General features: G+C 40.1%; 1 protein-coding gene across 5 annotated transcripts in view; it reads right to left on the reverse strand.

Moving 5' to 3' along the window:
- The window catches only part of LOC103985184 (ABC transporter C family member 13), a 51,699-nt gene extending 33,479 nt beyond the window's left edge, over nucleotides 1-18,220 (reverse strand). For 2 of the 5 annotated variants that reach the window (XM_065151762.1, XM_065151760.1), the window contains exons 1-9: nucleotides 18,172-18,220; nucleotides 17,924-17,964; nucleotides 17,760-17,844; nucleotides 17,290-17,454; nucleotides 17,062-17,193; nucleotides 16,626-16,726; nucleotides 9,088-9,157; nucleotides 5,507-5,761; nucleotides 3,557-3,626 (exon numbers count right to left, since the gene is read on the reverse strand). In XM_065151762.1, coding sequence (XP_065007834.1) covers nucleotides 3,557-3,626; nucleotides 5,507-5,761; nucleotides 9,088-9,157; nucleotides 16,626-16,726; nucleotides 17,062-17,193; nucleotides 17,290-17,454; nucleotides 17,760-17,844; nucleotides 17,924-17,964; nucleotides 18,172-18,201 — 949 coding nt within the window. In that variant the 5' untranslated portion in view covers nucleotides 18,202-18,220. Of the gene's footprint in view, nucleotides 1-3,556; nucleotides 3,627-5,506; nucleotides 5,762-6,256; nucleotides 6,308-9,087; nucleotides 9,158-16,625; nucleotides 16,727-17,061; nucleotides 17,194-17,289; nucleotides 17,455-17,759; nucleotides 17,845-17,923; nucleotides 17,965-18,171 lie in introns of those variants that run through there. The other 3 variants (XM_065151761.1, XM_065151763.1, XM_065151764.1) reach the window with 3 other exon arrangements.
- Nucleotides 18,221-18,437: the final 217 nt, after the last annotated feature.

The raw sequence follows: 18,437 nt of genomic DNA on the forward strand, positions 1-18,437 counted from the left end.
ATATATATACTGCTCGACAGTAGGTGATCCGTGTACCAGTCTGCTGACGGACCGGTACGTACCGCCCGTATTATTCGAAATTGAAGACCTTGCTTTGATCCACATGAAGTACCTCATTGGGCATCAGAATGCTTGAGTCAGTCAATACCCTAATGGAAAGTGTTTCATTTCACTTGTAGAATGTTAATACTCAGAACCTTGCAACAGTGATCTAAAGTAGGCAGCTAGCTTACATACTCCTGTAGCTAGTATGGAGAACCCATGACAAAAAGAAGCAAAGATATAGCATTTTATAATTTAGCTTTGTGTTACATTACACATTCTGACGCACATTCATTAAATAACTAATCATGGCCTATGCAGCATTTTTCTGATCCACATTCCTGTAACAATGGATTATAATTCAGAATTAACATATAACTTCTTGGATCGAGTACATTAACTTTATAATGAATTATCATAATTATAGGAGAATTAATATTCTACAACCTCCACCTAATTTTATAAACAAGCAGTAAGACCAAAAATTTGACTACCCCCTTTGCTCTTTCACTTATAATAACAACACACTGGATGTTCAGATGTCCACCAGAAATTAGGGATAGTATTTTATGTTCGTATATAATATCAGGAAAATGCACTAGAGTTTCTCTTTTTAAAATCTTTAATAGCCACATAAAACTAATAATGCTTAGTGGCTAGGTATTCATGTCAATCTAACCTTAATTTAGTTTCACTAGTTACAGAACTCTAGGTTTATAATTTCAACCACAACAGACCGATATTTGTCAGTCCGACAATCAACCAGTATACAAACCAAACAATTTCATTCGGTCTGATTCAATACAAAGCAAACCATTCAGTAAGCTCACCTAATAAGTTTTCCATATAGTTCATTTACTAGTATTGGACTATGCCAGGCAGTTAAAATATTACCCAGCACTAGTAACAAGCTTTTTTTTTATTTTATAATTTAATAACAGTTGTTACAACCATGGTATACAGTACCGAATGGTAAAACCTGGTACGGGCGGTATGTACCGATCCGACGACATACCGGTACGCGGACCGCCCAGTACCGGACGGAACATACTATAGTGCTACAGTATTGCATTGTAGCAGTGCTACAGTAAGAAGACGCAGTCTTCTCCTCATTTGCGGCGTTCAGCGAAGACGTCAAAGGTCACAAACATCTCCGACCTTCACGAAGAACGCTGCGAACAAGATGCCGAGCCACCGCCTCTCCGTTATGTCCTGGATCGAGATCGTCAAGGGAGGGTGGTGTCGGATAGGGAAGCATCGAGGTTCTCCCGATTCTCCCTCTTCTTCGAGTGTCTTCTCCCTCAACGCTTCTTCTTCCCAGGCCGCAACCAGGTGATACCACCCAATAGTGGGCAGCGACGGTCGAAATCAACCGTTACCGACTTGTTTCGGTTGGTGACGATCGATATTGACTGGTTTTGATAGATCAACGGTATCGCCGGATAGTGAGTGATCCATGTACCGGTACATATTGCCCCATACAAACGGTATTATTCGAAATTAAAATCCTTGGTTACAGTTGTCACTTTTTATTTCCTTTAATTTTCTTCTCTTTCCTTCGCCAACCTCTCCTCGTCTTTATCTCATCCTGCTCCATCTCTGCTACCACCACCTCCACTTCTCTCCTCTTCCTCCTTGACTCCTCTCCTCTTTTTCTTTCTCTCTCTTTCAATTCTTTACTCCTAAGGCAGAGACCTTTCTCTCTCTTTGAATAACATCATGCTTGCCTTGAGCACGGTCAAGTTTGGTTGCCAACATCGAGTCGTAGCTCAAACTCAGCCATCTCAACCTTTGTGAACTATGCATTCTTCCCAACTCGCTTATCCTCGTGGTGCCTCTCACGTGAAGGGTCGGTCGTTCCTCTGAATGTCAATCTCAGATGTCCACTCCTTTGAGCGACTCCTTTCTCTACGTCTCAACACTCGTTTCCCTTAAACGATCATGCATGTTGGCTACCCTCAACGCAGAAGCCATTTTAGCAAAATACTTGATAGGCAATGCAAATTACAAACATAAACTTCGCAAACTCTGAACTGTCCAAGATGGTCCGCCGAGCCAAAAGTCCCCAAAAATGTCTATATGACATTGCTGCGGAATAAGGTAGCAAATCAACCCTAGACACTATCCCAAAGGCCCATCCAGCCATGTGCCACCCGGGTAGCACCTAGGTGCTATGCTAGCTGACACTCCGCAGAGCTAGAAAACCCACAAAATGGCTGCCTGGATGCTTCTTTCTAGGTAGTTTTGCCTCTATACGACGACTGCACATAACCTATGTTTACAAGCCTGAAATGACCACAAAAGCCAATCAAAATGAGGCTACTAAGTCTACTGCAAGCCTTCTATATACTGTGTAAAGCATAAACAAAACCAAAATATACAAACATACATGAGCATTATATCGAACACCCTGTTTACAACGTTGTCCGTGATAGCAAGGCAATTGGTCAAGAGGCTCAAGAGAAAAGGATGGAGGGAAGGAGGAGGAGAAGGAGAAAAGGATGGTCAGGAGGATCAGGAGGCAAAGGAAGAGGAAGAAGACAAGTTGAGGAGGCATACCAGAGGGAGAAGAGGAAGTGGTGATGTAGCACAGTGGCAACACAATGAGGCAATGTTGGCGAAGCAATCGAAAGGCGACAAGGAGGAAGAGATGGAGAAGGTGAGAAGCGATGTTGAGAGAAAGAATACGAGATAGAGAGAGGAAGGTGGGAGAAAAAGAAAACAAACAACTATCAAAAGCTACAAAAAATAAAAAGAAGAATATCACTAAATAAAATACCTAGTCCAAATCCCTTTTTTGGTTGGACCCTGATGTTTTAATTCATTGCTTCAATATCAATTACCTTGACTTCATGGCATTTGATCTGCTCCTAGACCATTTAACAAGGTTTTCAATAGAATGTTAGCAATAAAATATAATCATATGCCTCATCCTATCTTATTGACTTGAACCGGATATGAAAGTTGAAAGGTTACGTCAACATTTTAGTCTGTCTTATGCAATTAGGAGTTCATTATTAAATGTCTTTGACTCTTCATTAATAAATATCAGCACTATTGGCCTATTGGGTCGTTATATAGTATGTGCAATGTACCCTGACCAACAAATCGAAATGTTCACCACCAAATTCTGAGACAATATTAAACAAATCTAACTTTACTTTTTTTTTTCAATCAGTTGGCAGTATTTAAGAAGATAATCCTTGATTTGACTCCTCAGATGCAAATATCAACACAAAAATGTTGATTTATTTCCTTTCCTGCATCAACTACTCCCAAGTATGTTGAATAGTAAATCCTTGATAGCAAAAACTCCTACTTCAATGAACTTTTTCATTTATCTTCCTTTTTTAGAAATATTTGAGCAAGACACTGGACTTAATTAAGCTTGCAATCAACAAAGAGAACATATTAGGTTTGTATACCTATACATACACGTGTGTCACAACATAGCGACACTAGAAATAACAGGATGTTGTTTCTATTTTCACATATGCATTGTATGGTTCCTCACCTTGCTGAAGAAACCTAATAAGTTTGTTAAGGAGCAATGGACCAATAAAGCCAACACCATCATTTAATGCCTGCATAATATGAAAATAAAAAAATCAATGAAAGTTGGAATTGAGTGTTTCAGCTTTCAAGATACACAATGATGATTTAAATTTAATGGAATGTGAAAAAAAGACTTCTTAAACAGGTGAAAAGCAGCACACTGAAAAACTAAAGCAAATACCAGTCATCGACAAGTGTTATTTAACACTATATAAAGGACAGATGTACCATAAAGAGCATTATGAAAAGCTTATGCAATAAGTAACCTAATTAGAAAATTGCACTTGAGGCTAACAATATTTCAGCCAACAGTGATGTTGGTGGTCAAGCAATGGACAGAAGAGAGGAACCCTCATGAGTCAGGAGATCTAGACAATAGGGGCATTTACAAGAAAAAAAAACAAAATAAGCATTTCAGGCTGTCTGTGACAGAATAAGTTCTCGGACTCGTGTGTACCGCCTTGTCACGAATAAAACTATAAACGGGATGTTTGATGTAATGCTCATATATATCTATGTCTTTCGATTTTATTCATACTTTGTATAGTATGTAAAGGGCTGATAGTAGGCTTCGCAGCCCCATTTTCTTTGACTTTGGTGGCCATCTTAAGCTTGCAAACAAATGTTATGTCATATGGGCACTTGTGGGAATTTTGGTCTGTAGTGGACCATTTTGGATTCTTTGTTGTGCGACCGTTTAGAACTTATGAAGTATGTTTGTAATTTGCATTGGCTATGAAGTTTTTACTGAAATAATTGCTTGTGGATCCCGAATAAGACGCTTTCTCTAACTCGTTTTCTCTTTTGTGGGTCCTAAGAGACCATAGAAAGTTTCGGGGAGGCTGATCTTTGCGGATGGACACGCAAGGCTACCACACAATTTAGGCAAAACCAGCTAAGTGCATGACAGCCCGGTACCTACCTGTCCGAACAAACTATAAATCTATGAGCAGGAATGTGATTTTCATCTGCATTTCAGTGAATTATTCATATAAGGTGTAACTTAGAGCCAAACCAAGGAATTGAATATGGTGTACCAACCCTATATGGGGCCACTTTGGATGAAATCATGAAAGTATATTTTAGTAAATCACTAGAAAAAAATTAAAAGAAAAAGTTGAAGTGTCAACATAGTGAGATACAATGAGCAATAGGAACACTACAGTATAGTCAGGTACATTGAGATACTTGAATCCATGATTTAAAATTTTAAATCTCCTACAATGCTCTTTAAAATTAGATGAAGTATGAGAAAATGGGTTAAAAATTTTCACGAAAATAGCTAAGCAACACCAATCCTTTTGACATTATGAATGCCTTCTGCAGAATTTAGGATTGATAATCCAATAAGATGCCTATAAATTAGCATTAAACGAAAACTTGAAGTAACAAGAATGGCTACAAAATAGTTTATCAAGAACAGATTGAAAAGGATACATGACATATAGCAAAGCCCATGCAAAAGCCCCCCATGGTGGGAGTATTTCCTTCTCATTCTATGCTATCTAAAAGGAAGAATATTAATGTTAAGAAAAACAATATGGAGGATAATATTGGAGATAAAACTCATTGTTTTTGCATCAAATAAGTCCATACTGGAAGAACAAGCTCAAGATAATCACAAAAACCCTCTAGTGATGAAGGATATACTTCCCCATGCGGCCATGCAAGTATAAGACATGCTAAAACCTTCAGAAGTTAAAACCATCTCACATTTTTACTGAGTGAGGAATATTATTTAGTCAAATTTTTTAAAAAAACAAAACTTCAAAAACCTAGTTCTAAGCCAAAACTAAAGAAGTCTTATGTTTAGCAAATATGAAAGAGCATAGAAAAGCAAAGATGTTGTAACTCGTAAGTACTCAAAAATTAAATATTTATATTGTTTCGATGAAAAAGGAATCAAAACCTTTAGCAAACCTAGACGCAAATAAGGCCAACCATATGCATGGTACATAGCTCTAAACAGCGACGGATCGGAGTAATGCTTATTCATCTCAGCTTTCCAGCAATCCAATAATGCAGTATGACATAAAGAAGGCTTAAGCTCACAAGGCAATGGAACTAAATCTTGAAAATCAAGTTGCCTGGTCACACCAATATCCATCATCATGTTAACAAATTTGAACATAAGAAGCTGCCAACAGCTGACAGATTTCCCATCCTAAAGAGTTGACAGAAGAAATAAGGTTAGTATCATAAGCCAAAATGGCATAATACAAATAAAAAAGAAGAAACATTTCAGGCAGCAAATTCCTTTGCAGATACAAACAGAATTGACTTGCCAAAGTTATCTATTAAGAAAGAAAAATTGAAGACTATTAGTTTGATAAGCTTTACTACAAACAGGACTAGTACATTATTAGCGAATTACAAATTAAAAAACAGCAAGCATCATAATCTTGAGGATACAAACCAACAAACAGTACCATAACAAATATGGACCCTAATTCATAAAGCAATATGAAGTTTGACAAAAGCAAGCATCCTAGTGCACGAGGCTCCCGCCAATACAAGGTCTGGGGAGGGATCACCAAGGTCGCACGGGAGCAACCTTATCATTGTATCAAAAACAAACAAGTACCCACTTTAAAAAATAAGTTAACCGTTATACCATCTATAGAACCTTTATTAGAGACTATTTGAGCTCCAAATTTACCATCCATGATGCTGCTGAATTCATAGATTGTGAAGTTCATGCTCTAGAGCATAATTTTAAGTTCCAGCTGCATCCGTGCTGAACCAAGGCCAAAGATCAGAAACATCTAGTTTCAGCAAGATCTATTGAAACAATAATGTTTTGCAACTTCAATGTAAAACTGATGTAAAACCTTTGTGAGAGGGTGCACAAATGAGGGAGACATACACATTTTCCTCAAGAAAGCCACACAAATCAACCTTTCCCAGCCCAGCTTCTGTCTTCAAATCCAATTAAAATCAATGATCTTCTTCAAAATTCCTTTAGCTTGTAATAATTTTTTTTTGGCTACCTTCTGCAAGAATCCAAGATCCCATTAATAACAAGATAAATGTGTTTTTTTTTAAACTGTTCTTAGACTCCTTACAAAAGGACATCAAGTGTGTGGACTTGAGTTGATCATGCCCATTGCTCTCAACCCCCCTATCCCACCCATCCAACCTCCCAAAAGAATAGAAGAAAGAAGACAAAAAGAATCTCTAAGTCCAGGCTAACATGGGGCTCACTTATTATTAATTATTAATACATGAGTTGGGTAAGAGGACAAGCCTTGTGTATCATAGTAAAGTTGCTCCTTTGCAACCAGCATGACTAAGGTTCAAAACTTAAGATCAATCTCTCTACTTGTACAAATAAGATTATGCATATTGACCCTTTCAAAATCCCACCTTGGAAGGAACCTTGTTAATTGTGCCACCCTTTTTTTTTAAACATAATCTAAATGAAAATGAACACATAACACTAATACTCTTTTAGTTTCTTAAGCTTACAAGTTCCTCAACTGCCCTTGCCTAAAGAAATAATTTCCTTGCCTCACATTACAACTATTTGAAATTATGAATCATGGATGATGTCAGAAGATATATCTACTATCTAGGATTGAGAGAAGCCTAGGTAGTAGGTACAATGATAAGGTTAATGGCTTGTGATTTAGAAGACTAGTGTTCTTCATCAAATCAACTTATAGAGGTAAGGGCGCATACATTGACCCTCCCTAGACCCTGCAATGCAGGAGACTCATGCTCTAGTTCACCCTTTTATAACACAATAAATTATCGACCTTTTCATGTTTTGCTTATTTTTCATTTTATTTTAACCTATGTTTTTATTAAAAATTTTAATGCACTTAAGAAGCCAAAACATTAAATCCAAGACTGTTCAACTTCAATCATAGAAATAGAAACCAAAGTCAAACTCAAGTTTCATTCCTTGCTTCGGAGACCTTGAGATTGATCAATGGAGTTTGAAACTAAAAAGTCACTCTATTAGTTCCTAGATGCTCTTTTTAATATTTTGAGTTGTAGAGATTGTTGCTTCTCATTGTGTGTCCTACTTAGGGTAAGAACCTTAATTTTTTTTCCTTATTCTCTATTTTGTAGCTGCATCTTGTATGAAGCATTCTAATAATTATATAGAAGACTCCACTAAAGAACAGCTGAGCATTCTACTAACATGCCTAAGCTGATGCTGGTTGGGACAACTTTGGAAAGATACCAGCAAGGTTCAAGGGCTTATTGCATAATAAGCCTTCCCTAAGTATCAAACACCATGGATTACCATGTACCTCAACAGTCAACAGTTAACCAGGCATGTAATATATGACATAGTAAAGTATGATGGCAACCCTATGCCAACACTCATGACTGACTGACAACACATGAATCCTTAAGCTACATTAATAATATAGGTTTCTCAGGCAAACCTATTACAAATTCAGATGCCAACTTCACAAAGTCAAAGTCTAAATGCATACCACATTAACACTTAAAAGACCATGTTAACATATGTATAGCAATGCCCAACAGAATCCTTCTTCTAATGATACCACAACATTAAAATTTTGTTATAAAGCACCACAGCACACAATATATCACTTAATAAACATAAGCCATGAAAATATCTCATTAAACAAGATATCCATACTACTTCCTTTTATAACTCAAGAAATGAAGCATGAGAACAATTTGTATGCACTGGATACCATGGACCACTATATCGTGCCGGCCGGTGATAGCGATTCATGAATGGACCAATACGTTCTGGTCAGTACCCACTACCATATGTCAATATGTTGGTACATACCAGTTTTCAGAAAAAAGACAAAAAAATGATCTGAAATTCAAAAAAAATCCTTTTCTAAGTTTTTTTCTACAATTTAATGGTAATTTTATTGTATTTAAATAAGAATAGAGTGTCTAAGGCATAAATGAATAGGAATTTATCTTCTATCCAAATCAATAGTTTGATACTGAATAGGAACTTTAACCACTAGTGAGTGTGAGAAAGAGAGTAAGAATGAGAGACTGAGTGACGGTGAGTGATAAAGAGGGGAGGGCGGGGATTTAAAGCCCAGAAGAGGCCCCAACGATCAATGCAAACTTGACCCAATTTGGGTTCAAATTCCGACCAGTACCGACCTATATCACCTGATACAGCATGAATACATCATCTGTACTGACCATATTCTGGAATGTTTCATACATACCCCTGAAATGACACTCATCCGGATACTGATAAGCCGGCACACCAGTACGTATCACCCGTTTTGTATTATTTCAGGTGATACATCAAACAATGCTAAAAACAATAACTTCTGAGAATCAAGAGTAAGAAATCACAGTAGAGATAAATCCATATGTACATCTTGAGTAAAGATATTTTAAAAAAGAAATTCTATATTTGTTGCATATCACTAAATCAGGTAAAAAAAATACACATCCATAACCAGCGTTCAAATAAGAACAATCAGAATACCATATCCAGTGTAAATATACGTGAGGAAGTGAACATACCAGACATTCAGTTTGACCTTTTGTCTCTGTATTGCATGAGAGAAGAGGATCCTCTATAGAGTCAACTTTCCTGAAAATATAGCAGATGTTTGGCTTTATTGTTGCCACTTGCAAGCATAAATAAAATACAATAAGCATTGTTTCTACATAAGATTGATTAAAGATGTTTGTGGCCATGAGACAAAACAGGTGAAGCATCAAAGATATTGCTGAGCTGATTGCCTAGCAAAAATCATTTTCTATAGCTATATAACCAAGTTTGTTGGTTTGAAGCTTAAGCACTGCTTATATGAATGCAGAATATGGGGACAGCCTCTTTTGGATTCTTACTAAACTTCAAAAAGCTAGTTGTTTACTTGGGACTAGGGCCAATGATCTTAGCGATATTTATGAAATTACAATTACTTTTAGCTTTCTACCTGGAGATGATCTCTCATGGCAAAGGAACGAACTCTAGGATCCTTTTTGTTGTGGATGAGAATGGCACATACTCAGTGTAAGTTGAGGTTGAACATAGGTACACAGGACTCTCCACAACCTTCAATTCAAGATCCCATTGTACGTCTACTTGATCATTTGTAAATTATGCAAGATTGCCATGATAATTTAACTGCACCAACCATCATTTCAGAGTATTAGCTACCATTTTCTGTATTAGGTTGAGCCTATATATATAAGAGGATTTTAGTTATCAAATTGATCGACAGAATCCTACAAGGATATTTTTAACTCTTCCTTTTTTCTTATGATATGGAGCAAGGTTCGCAATACCGTACCGTACCGACGTTTCGACATTCGCTCGGTACGGTACGAAACGGTATACCGAGCGGTATATATATATATATATATATATATATAACTTGGCGACGTCGCCTCTCTCTTCTCCCAAGCGGGGCGACATCACCTCGTTTATATATATATATATAAATTAATATATATATATAATATTATTTTTTTTTTTTTAATTTAAAAGGTGGCGTCGCATCGCCTCGGCGACGTCGCCTTTTCCTTCCCCGTCGATGACGTCGCCGAACTGTCACGACCTTAGCTGGTTTTGCCTAAGGCGTGCGGCACCCTCGCGCGTCCGTCCGCAAAGGTCAGCCTCCCCGAAGACTCCCATTGTCCCTTAGGACCAACAAAAGAGAGAACGGGTTAAAGAGAACGCCTCAATCGGGATCCACAAGCAAACATGTCCGAAAAACACTTCATAGACAATGCAAATTACAAACAGACTTTACAAGCTCTGAATAGTTGCACAACAAAGGGTAAAATGGTCCATTACAGACCGAGAAGCTCTCGAATGTGTCCACATGACACAACCTTTATTTACAAGCCTAAAGAGGCCACCAACCCAACTAAAATGGGACTTATAAGCCTTCGGCCGCCCCTCTACCTGCTATACAAGGCATGAACATGCCAAAAGACAACGGACAGACATAGCATTACATCCAACATCTTGTTTAGAAGTTTGTCCGTTACATTCTCCCCCACTTATCCCTTCGACGTCCTCGTCGAAGCCTTTGTGAACACTGCAACTCTTCGCCTTTGCTGAGTCTTCAATCTTCTGCTCCAGCTGCAATGCGCCTCCTGGCTCCCAGCTGCTCTCCGCTGCTGTTTCTGAGTAGTCGAACCTTTGATCCGCCATGCTGCTTCAACTCGCCAATGACTCTGACTCTGGTGTGGGGTTGGCTGAGTTGTGTTGATCCTTGTCGATTCTTGCGGATCCACCAAATGAAGGAAAAGACCATCTTTTCTGCGCCAGTCTCGAAAAATTTCCACATGCTGCTTGAACTGGGTGGATGCTTGTTGGAGCTTTAACGAGCATCGCCTCGCAAACTTCTGAAGTTTTGGGTCCTTCCTCCACAAAATCTGCTCATTGACTCTTCTTTCAGTTAGTTGTCACATCCAAGTAGGTTCGCATCACTTCCGCTTTCGATTGGCATTTCGTTGGGAAATGAAGCGGACGATCTACTCTCAGTAGCACTGATCACCGTTGGTGAGGATTTGACAACTATTGTCTTCCATTATCTTCGAAGGGTCTTTGAACTTGTGCAGAGCTCCTCTGCTGGATAGATAAGAGAACTGGGGTACTCGGTTTCGCCCATTCTCTTAAGAGTTGAGAAGGCAAAGGTTACTTTGACTTCGCCCGCCTCCTCGAGGTTGTACTTCATGCATCGAGCTGGTTACTGGTCTTCGCCTGCTCTTTGCTCACACTTCTGAAGCACTTGAAGTGTTTGCACTCCTTGCGTTGAGTTAGCTACTGTGATTCACCTTCTCAAAGCCATTGAACTTCTGGAATGCAGGAAGTTTTCACCCCAACTTGGAGTAATTCTCTGATAGATGAGGTCGCCTCTGGGATTGTACCGTCTTCTCCATCAACCCTGCCGCCTACTCCACTGAGTAGCAAAGGTACAGCACCGCGTACTGCCTACTTCGTTCCTTGGTCGTGCACTCTTGCATGACCCGAAGTCCTTCACTTACGGCTATCTTGATGAGAAACTTGTTGACACCGGTCTTACGAAGTTTCTTGGCCTCTGCCCTTCAGCCTTGTCTCGGTACTTGGAGATTGCCTCTGCATGCTCCACCTCCTCGGCCCCTTTCACGACCAAGCGCTCTCCCTCCATGAGAGCAAGGGATCAATGACTTGCACGGAAGTCCCGCCTCTGCGGTACCATGGCGCTGTCATGCCCATGGCCCTACTATCCGTCGCCTCGCCTCTATATCCCTTTTCTTCACAATCAGTAGAGATGTCTCCGTGGCACTCCTCTGAGTCCACCTCCATTCTAACTGATGCTTGATTTTGGGTAGCTAAGTCCCTCTGGACTCGTCGTCGCTTCCTCGCCCCTTTCGACCCCCTGCTTCAACACCACTGTGTTCTCCAAGCAGTCTGTTTGGTCGATGGATAGACAGACTGCAACTCCCATGCATGGCCTCTGCCATCACGTTGTAGAGTTTGCACCGATTCTGTTCTCCTTAGCTTCCTTGGTAGCAACGTTCGCTTACTCGACCTTGTCCTCTGACTTGTCAGGCTCCCTTAAGCGAATAGCAGCTCTGGAGCAGTCCAACTCTCCAGCTGCTTCGATCATACCTCTGTATGATCAAGTCCCTCCCATGGAACTCACTGGTACTTGCATTCGAACTTTTCCCTTGGTGGAACACAGCCCCCATATGCTGATGACCAAGGCTTTCATCCGATGCAAAATTCGATGCACGCCCGGAAGACCCGCCTCTGCGGTACCATGGCCTTCACTCCTTGAATCCATAGCCCTTCTTGCCGTCGTGTCGTTCATCGAAGTGGAGCTTCCAGTAACTCCCGATCATACCTCCATATGATCTCATCCCTCACGGGACTGATTGTGTGTATCGCACTGCCACGAACTGTTCCACCACGATCCGCTGCACCATGTCGCCTCCTGGTGACATCTCCATTGCCTTCTGATCCTTGTGGAATAAACTCGAATTGTGAACCCTTCATGTGTGGCCTCTGCCAATACATCGCAGGGTCCCTTCCACCTTCGATTTTGTTCGCTCCTCTGGCAATCGATCTTCATCCACCCACTCCTGGGTCACACCTAGATGAAGCACCGCTCTAGGACAGTCCGTCGCCTAGTAGCTCTCGAAGTCCACCGACTTCACTGATCTGTGCACCATTGTCTGGATCCTAGGCCTCTGCCCCTACCAGCACAATCTCCGCTGCGCACTGCTTCCTTCATAGCAACTCAAATGGCAACACTGTGGCATATTCTTCAAGAGTACCCGCCTCTGCGTCCTCTTGCCCCGTGCTAAGGCCTTCTGAACCCAACTTCGCCTCCGCAAGTTGAGTCGCCTTAGTTCCTCCATCAAATGCTCTTCCGAGTTAAGGTGCATGTGCCGCGAAACTCCCTTCGTCTTTGGCACCATGCAAGATGAGTCCGCTCCGTCAGAAAGAAGGACCCATGGAACAACATGATCCTACCCTTGCCTCTGCAAGAGTTCATGTCTTTGACCTCTGTCTAAGGAAAGCACTATGCTTCTGCTCCATGTTCCAACTTCACTGCTGGCTCCCTTCATGCGGCTTGGGTACTTCGCCAAGTTACACCCAAGTTGCTCCGCTCCTCGTTCTTGCATTGAGTCGATGGTGGCCCTCGCGCCCACCATTCCACGGGTCAGCCCTCCCTTGAGTCCGATCTCCATATCGACTCTAAGTGTGCCTTCATTTAAGTTGCTTCAGGTCGCTCCCCCACTTGATCTCGCAATGCATCCACCAATGCATTCCCTCGAGCGAGATCATGCGGCAACTCCTCGTTGCTTGCTCAGTCCATTGAGCTTCGTGGGGTTGTTGTTTGTGAGGTACTCCTCCTCAATATGTGAAGTCCGTCTCACATGATTCTCCCTCTGGAGTGCCGAGACATATCCCTCCTGGATAACTGTCTCGTTGGAGCAACATCTCTCTTCGTTTTGGAGACCACCATCCCCTTGGACTACTCCGATCTGCTGAACAAACTGTGCATTGTTCTGCCTCTTGCAAACGCACTTGCTAGATTGCGCCTCCACGTCAATACAGCCACCACTGCACCCCTCAAGGCCTAGCAACATGCTGAACTCGTTGCACACTTCAGCCTTCTACGGACGTATCCTTTGCATGCCGAAGAGAAAGTTTTAATGCTCCATTGGCGCCGAGTCTCGGCCGCCTTGGGATGGCCACGAACATTCCATTGTCCGCATACAAGCCCATGCATGAGTACCAAATTCTTCGAGTTAGCAATTCCCCTCACCTCTGTGAGCTTTGCATTACTCTTTTGGTCGTTGAGCAACTCATTCCACCTTGGATGGTCTCATTCTTGCCAAGCGCCTCGCCTGCCTAGAGCACCATCAAGTATAGTTGTCAACGTTGAGCCATAGCTCAAACTCAGCCATCCCAACCTTTGTGCGCTCCGCATTCTTCCAAGCTTGCCTGTTCTCGTGGTGCCTCTTGCGCGAAGGGTTGGCCATTCCTCTGAATGCCAATGTCAGATGCCCGCTCCTCTGAGCGACTCTTTTCCCTACATCTCCATGCCCGTTTTCCCTCAAACGGTCGCGCGTGTGCTGACTGCCCTCCATGCAGCCCCACTAGGTCCCCCACGTTTGCATGTCAAGTGTTTCTATGAGTGCTTGTCCTGCTCTGATACCATAATGTCACGACCTTAGCTGGTTTTGCCTAAGGCGTGCGGCACCCTCGCGCGTCCGTCCGCAAAGGTCAGCCTCCCCGAAGACTCCCATTGTCCCTTAGGACCAACAAAAGAGAGAACGGGTTAAAGAGAACGCCTCAATCGGGATCCACAAGCAAACATGTCCGAAAAACACTTCATAGACAATGCAAATTACAAACAGACTTTACAAGCTCTGAATAGTTGCACAACAAAGGGTAAAATGGTCCATTACAGACCGAGAAGCTCTCGAATGTGTCCACATGACACAACCTTTATTTACAAGCCTAAAGAGGCCACCAACCCAACTAAAATGGGACTTATAAGCCTTCGGCCGCCCCTCTACCTGCTATACAAGGCATGAACATGCCAAAAGACAACGGACAGACATAGCATTACATCCAACATCTTGTTTAGAAGTTTGTCCGTTACAGAACGTCGCCTTTTTCTAATATATATATATATATAAACTATTTATATTATTTTATTATTAATTTTCGTTCTGCCTGGTAACGGGCGATTCATATACCGATATGCCATCGGACCAGTACGTACCGCCCATACCGGGCGGTATCATTCGGTATTGCCTACCTTGATATGGAGTTTAAATTAAATTGAGTCTCTTTCATTTTTTAGGGATTTTGGATTATTTTTGTTAGCCATTTGGGAAGAACAATTAGATAAGTTTCTATTCTATTTAAACTTGGATAGGATGGTAAAGTTGCTGATGTTTTCTAAAGTTTTTATTATGTCTATGTTCATTTAGTATTTCTTGAAGTCAAAGGAAAGAATAAATAAAATAAGGAACTACTTTACCCATACTGGCACTCTATCATGAACAGTAATCAGAAACACAAACCATATGTATTGGTTATCTCCTTTTGAATATGATTATGCAGGTTTTGTCATATATAACATGGTCTTTTGTTTAGAAGCAAACAGGGAGTTTTAAATCAAAAAACATGAACAGAACATTTATGTTATTCATACACCGGCTAACCTAGAGTTGTTTGTTCTTCCTAAATTGTGAGTTTATTCCTGCAGTCTTCTTTTTCCCTCTATGGTTTCTAGCCCACCATCCCCTTCACACCCCAAATCCAGAGAGTTGTCCTTTACACTAATCCACGGAAGTTTATGATTATTATACGTATCATAAAGGCAAGTGAGCCCCACCTAGATCACATCAACAAGCCCTAGATATCATTCCTTTGTTTCTAGCATGGATGGTGCTTTGGCCTATAGTGGTGGACATATGTTGTTCTTTCTTTGTCTAAGGTACCTCTTAACATAGTGTGATTTCTTTATTATTTCCTTTAACCTTTTGTTGACTTTGCACAACATGAAATTAATCCTTGAACATGAAAGGATTTGAAAAAGAGAGGGAAAAAAGTAACTAAGAAGTTTTTCTTTTTCCAGAGTCAAACAAGCAATTGCCTACATATTATTAGGCAACATCTAATAATCAAAAAGAGAGGAATAATAGTTGAGCTCAATCCCCCACTGATTATATGGTTATTGGTTATTGTTATTGCTATTTAATCTTTCATCAAAATAAAACTGATAGTGTTATAATTGGACAAGCATCTCCATACCATGGTATAAGCCATCCCTTGTACCATGGATACATATCCCTTATTGTGATTTAAGTATGACTCTATATAGTATACTAAAAGAAGCCATCCCTTGTAAAGACTTACAGTCACTTATAACTCTTCCAAATCTTTAAAAAAGTGATAATTTAACGAATGAACCTGTCAAACTTCTCTAAATCACTAAACAATTTCCAATTAGGTACAATCTCAAATTTCAGTACCACAAGACAAGAACAACAAAATCAAAACCATAGCAATTAATGCTAAACATCACAAATAGAATGACACAAATCCAACTGGGAAAGACAAATTGATCGAATCAAATATTGAAGTTCCAAATTAGATCTAAAATACTAAGCTGCATACAGTAACTAAAAATCAACAAACTAGAAAGATTTGTATGCCAATATGATGTATTAAATACATAATAGAAAAAGCATACTTAATGCAGTTCAACATTGTTAAGTATTGTTATTCATCAATTTTGTACGCTGTGTTGCAACTCTAACAATTTAATACCAGACCTAAGCACTCAGAAATCCTTAATGTGATACCATTTAAAGCTTTAAGCACCCAATTAATATCTTGACCTTCATTTTTTTTGTCAACAAATGATGTACTTGATATATGTTTATATATCTATCACCAAGTAAATGTAAAACATCAAGCACTTCTTTAAACAAAAGGCACATCAAGGATTACAAAAATAAAGTAATAAGTAGACAAAGTAGAAATACAGAAACAGATCATCCAGTGATCTATGAGCTAAAGATAACAATACCTCTTGTAACTGGGAGCATGCATCAATCTAATCACAATGACCAAAAGACCAAACACGAATTCCGCTAAGAGCGAAGAACTCTCCTTAAAACATGTAATCACCTGTTACATCATGCTCTTAAGAAATCTCAATGGTAGATGTTACTAAGATAAATAATTGCATTTTGATTATGAAGATATGCTATAAAAATTTAAAAAGTACATGTTTTGTATTGAATTTTAGAATATAATAATGTGTCTCTTCACATTTCCCTCTGTCAAAAGGCAAAATGCTTAGACTATTACAACTTCAGTTGTGCTTTTAAACCCTTTTTCGATCAAGAAAATATTTTTTTTCCAGATTTCATGATAGAAAATAAATGACATCAGATAAAATTTTATATCAGAATTTGGTGGGACCCTAGTTTGATACATTCAAGTCTCCTTTTAAGTAATACCTCTAGCGATGATAAACTCCACAGAAGATGAGGGATCTCCAGAAGAGGCTTTACGATCCACCAAAAGCACAAGATGGGATTACAAAACACATAGAACCAGTGCTCCAATTTTGAGGCTAGAAGAAGTACCATCTGTAGAAATGCTCGATACATAGAAGAGGTTAAGAATAGGGTGGATATTATTTCAAGTGATCTTGGCATATATATAAAAAGGTCTAGATAGCTTACCCAAGAACTAAGCTGAGAGCATCGGTAGAACCAATAATGACTCTCGCTAATATGTCCTTCAAGATTGTTCTTAACAAGCAAATATATTTCGTATAGACCAAGGATAACTCCAAAAGCTGAGACAATTTGTAAACAGACCAGTTTTAAGTGGTCTACCCTGACATCCTGTAAAACAAAAGAACGGTTATGAATGACTGAAAAATAGATGTTATATGTGTACTTGTGTAGAGTCTTGATCCTCTGATGTTGCATAACCGTACCAAGCTTATTGAAATTATAATGATGTTTGGTCCAAGTAGTGCTGTAAGAACCAAAAGTCTACTAAAAGAAGTGCCAAGAAAGCGTGCGCATTATAAATAGCACCAAACAAGAAATTGTTGGTCCATTCAGAAAAGGAACTGAACAAGATCAAACAGATTAAGTTACCGTTAATAAGACTATAACAAAGTAAAGAATGTAAATCCAGTTACCCTATTTTTTCCAGAGCTCCTCTGTGTCAATCCGAGAATGAGAACCGCACTCACAGTCACCATATTTGCTCCGAACCCCAATACCGTGTCAAACTTAAGGAAAAGATGGATCGAAAACCAATAAGAAGCGAGTACAGAGGAAGCACAGCAAGCAAAAAGGATATATATTCTCGAAGCATTGCGTGAAGCCTTTCCCATCCCACACCTGCAAGACAAAAGACGAACGGGAAACAGTCGACCGAAACACGCATAAACTAGCTCTAATTGCGAGGAATCAAACAAAACCAAGCATCAGAACACCGAAACTGAAACACTTGTGGGATATCATCGGACTCTAGTGATTACAATTTTGCAGAGTTGGAGAAATAAACAAGATCCAGAAGAAGCGAGAGGAAGAAGAGCAAGACCATACCGTCGGGTCGTTAGGGCAGACGAACTCCATGGTGCGCCGGAGTGGGAGAAGAAATCCGAGGGGAGAGAGATGCCGTGGCATTAATACACGTGAATAGGGGTAAACTGGTAAATTTGAACAAAGAAAAGACGAATTCTTTAACCGATGATTCGGAGGGTCCCACCTTCGAAGTTTGACGATGCGAGTTGGGAAATCTCCGCCGTCGATTTCATTGATAACTTCTGCCTTCCGAAGTTTAAACGGACACGATGCGATTTCGCATGTAT

The sequence above is a fragment of the Musa acuminata genome, chromosome BXJ3-5, assembly GCF_036884655.1.
Source record: "Musa acuminata AAA Group cultivar baxijiao chromosome BXJ3-5, Cavendish_Baxijiao_AAA, whole genome shotgun sequence".
In the NCBI taxonomy this organism is placed as follows: Eukaryota; Viridiplantae; Streptophyta; class Magnoliopsida; order Zingiberales; family Musaceae; genus Musa; species Musa acuminata.